The 1740-nt window shown below is 45.3% G+C and overlaps 1 protein-coding gene across 1 annotated transcript; it reads left to right on the top strand.

Annotated features, from left to right (window-relative positions):
• The first annotated feature begins 557 nt into the window (after window positions 1-557).
• Window positions 558-1535, top strand: LOC125378146. The gene has a single exon (XM_048393044.1). The coding sequence runs from the start codon at window positions 558-560 to the stop codon at window positions 1533-1535; it is 978 nt and encodes a 325-aa protein (XP_048249001.1).
• The last annotated feature ends 205 nt before the right edge of the window (window positions 1536-1740 follow it).

Here is a 1740-nt window from a genome sequence, read left to right as displayed (position 1 = left end):
GCTGGTCGTAAAAGGCGACCAAATTGGGCAACCCGTTTGCCGTGGGTTGCGCCCCTGTGTCGGCGGAGGACGGAATTCTGGTGGTTGAGGGCATTGGAGCCAGGAACAAGTGTTCCTTTTGCCCAACACACCACTTCGACCCTTACTTCGCCTAGACGGGTGGTAGAATTGGCCCGATTCTATCAATCGGCTGGTCACGTCATGCCCTAGCATGAAATACATGGCTATATTATTAAGAATATAATTGCACCCTAAACTTTGTTGTCAAAATCATTGTTTTGTTCCTGTTTGCCTAGAGTCGTATGCCAGAAGGCGGTGGCTCATGGGCCAATCTGGAGATAGAGACCTCTGAATTCTGTGTTTCTTGGGGAAAGTGTTATGGGCCGAACCAGCCTGACGCTTATTCTTTTTGATCTCATAGCTTTTCAAGTCTATATTTTCTGGAGTATAGCACCTCTGTATCCCTGGTGTTGCAGGTTGGCTTCCACTGTGACATCGTCCTTGTTGACACTCGATGGCGGGTGGGGAGCAGGGGTGCTGAATCACTACATAACACCATGGCTCACCACAATCTATCTGGTTCTTTCAAAACAAATAAACGTCGTCATGTCGATTCCATAACGTCTGACGAAGAAGAAACATCAACTGAGATTGCAGATTCTTGGCCGAGATTCATTGTCATCGCATCTGCTGATGGCAATCCTTTAAAACTAAATCCTTTCGCTATCTCGAAAGGCATTCAAAGTGCCTGTGGAGAAGTTACCAATGTTACACGTCTTCGTTCTGGTTCCATCCTTGTGGAATGTGCACGGAGACAACAATCTGTCAATCTGCTGGGTCTACAGCAGTTTGTTAACACCCAGGTTGTTGTTTCGGTGCACAGGACACTAAATTCAAGTAGAGGCATTGTCAGGGACCGCGCACGCTGTCTTTCTGACATGGCAGAAGAAGAGATTGCTGCTGAATTGAAACATCAAGGGGTCACTGCTGTTAAGCGGTTCAGTAGAAAATCAGAAGATGGAAAATTTATCCCAACTAACACGTATCTTTTTACTTTTTGTCTTGCTAAAATACCAAATTCTATTAAAGCCGGTTACTTTAACATCGGAGTGGAGGTTTATGTTCCAAATCCTCTCCGGTGTTACAAGTGTCAACAGTTTGGACACGGGGCAAAAACTTGCACTCGCAAGGCCAGATGCTTCCGTTGCAGTGGAATTCACGAAGGTTCCGAGTGCACAGATGATGTCAAGTGTGCCAACTGCGATGGGGAGCATGTGGCCTCATCCAAATCATGTCCAGTGTTCGTATCAGAATCACAGATCTTAAAACTGAAGCACACACAAAATATTTCTTATTCTGCTGCCAAACAATTGGTACAACTTCCATCAAAATCACCCGCAAATATCACTTATTCAGCTGCAGTCTCTTCTCCGCCGCCAGTTCTCAAAATTACTACAGCCTCTACATCCTGCCAGACTTTGATCTCTTGGGTAAAAGATGACCAGTTTACCATCGACGATGCACAGACATCTTAATCTATGAAGTCTACTTCAGCTTCCCAGACAGACCATTTAACATCAGCACCTCAGCTTCTGCAAACTCAGAAAACGGTACCTCCATCAGAACCCAGCCATGTGAAAGTCACCAAAAACATTCAGGGCGAAGCCCATCTGACTAAAACAGAAAAAAAGAAGTTAAAAAAGATAAGGGCTCTCCAGCACTTGGATTTGCCTTCTCTTG

Source organism: Haliotis rufescens, unplaced genomic scaffold (assembly GCF_023055435.1).
Source record: "Haliotis rufescens isolate VD_foot unplaced genomic scaffold, xgHalRufe1.0.p SCAF_110, whole genome shotgun sequence".
Taxonomy (NCBI): domain Eukaryota; kingdom Metazoa; phylum Mollusca; class Gastropoda; order Lepetellida; family Haliotidae; genus Haliotis; species Haliotis rufescens.
This window is presented reverse-complemented; position numbering and strand designations above follow the sequence as displayed.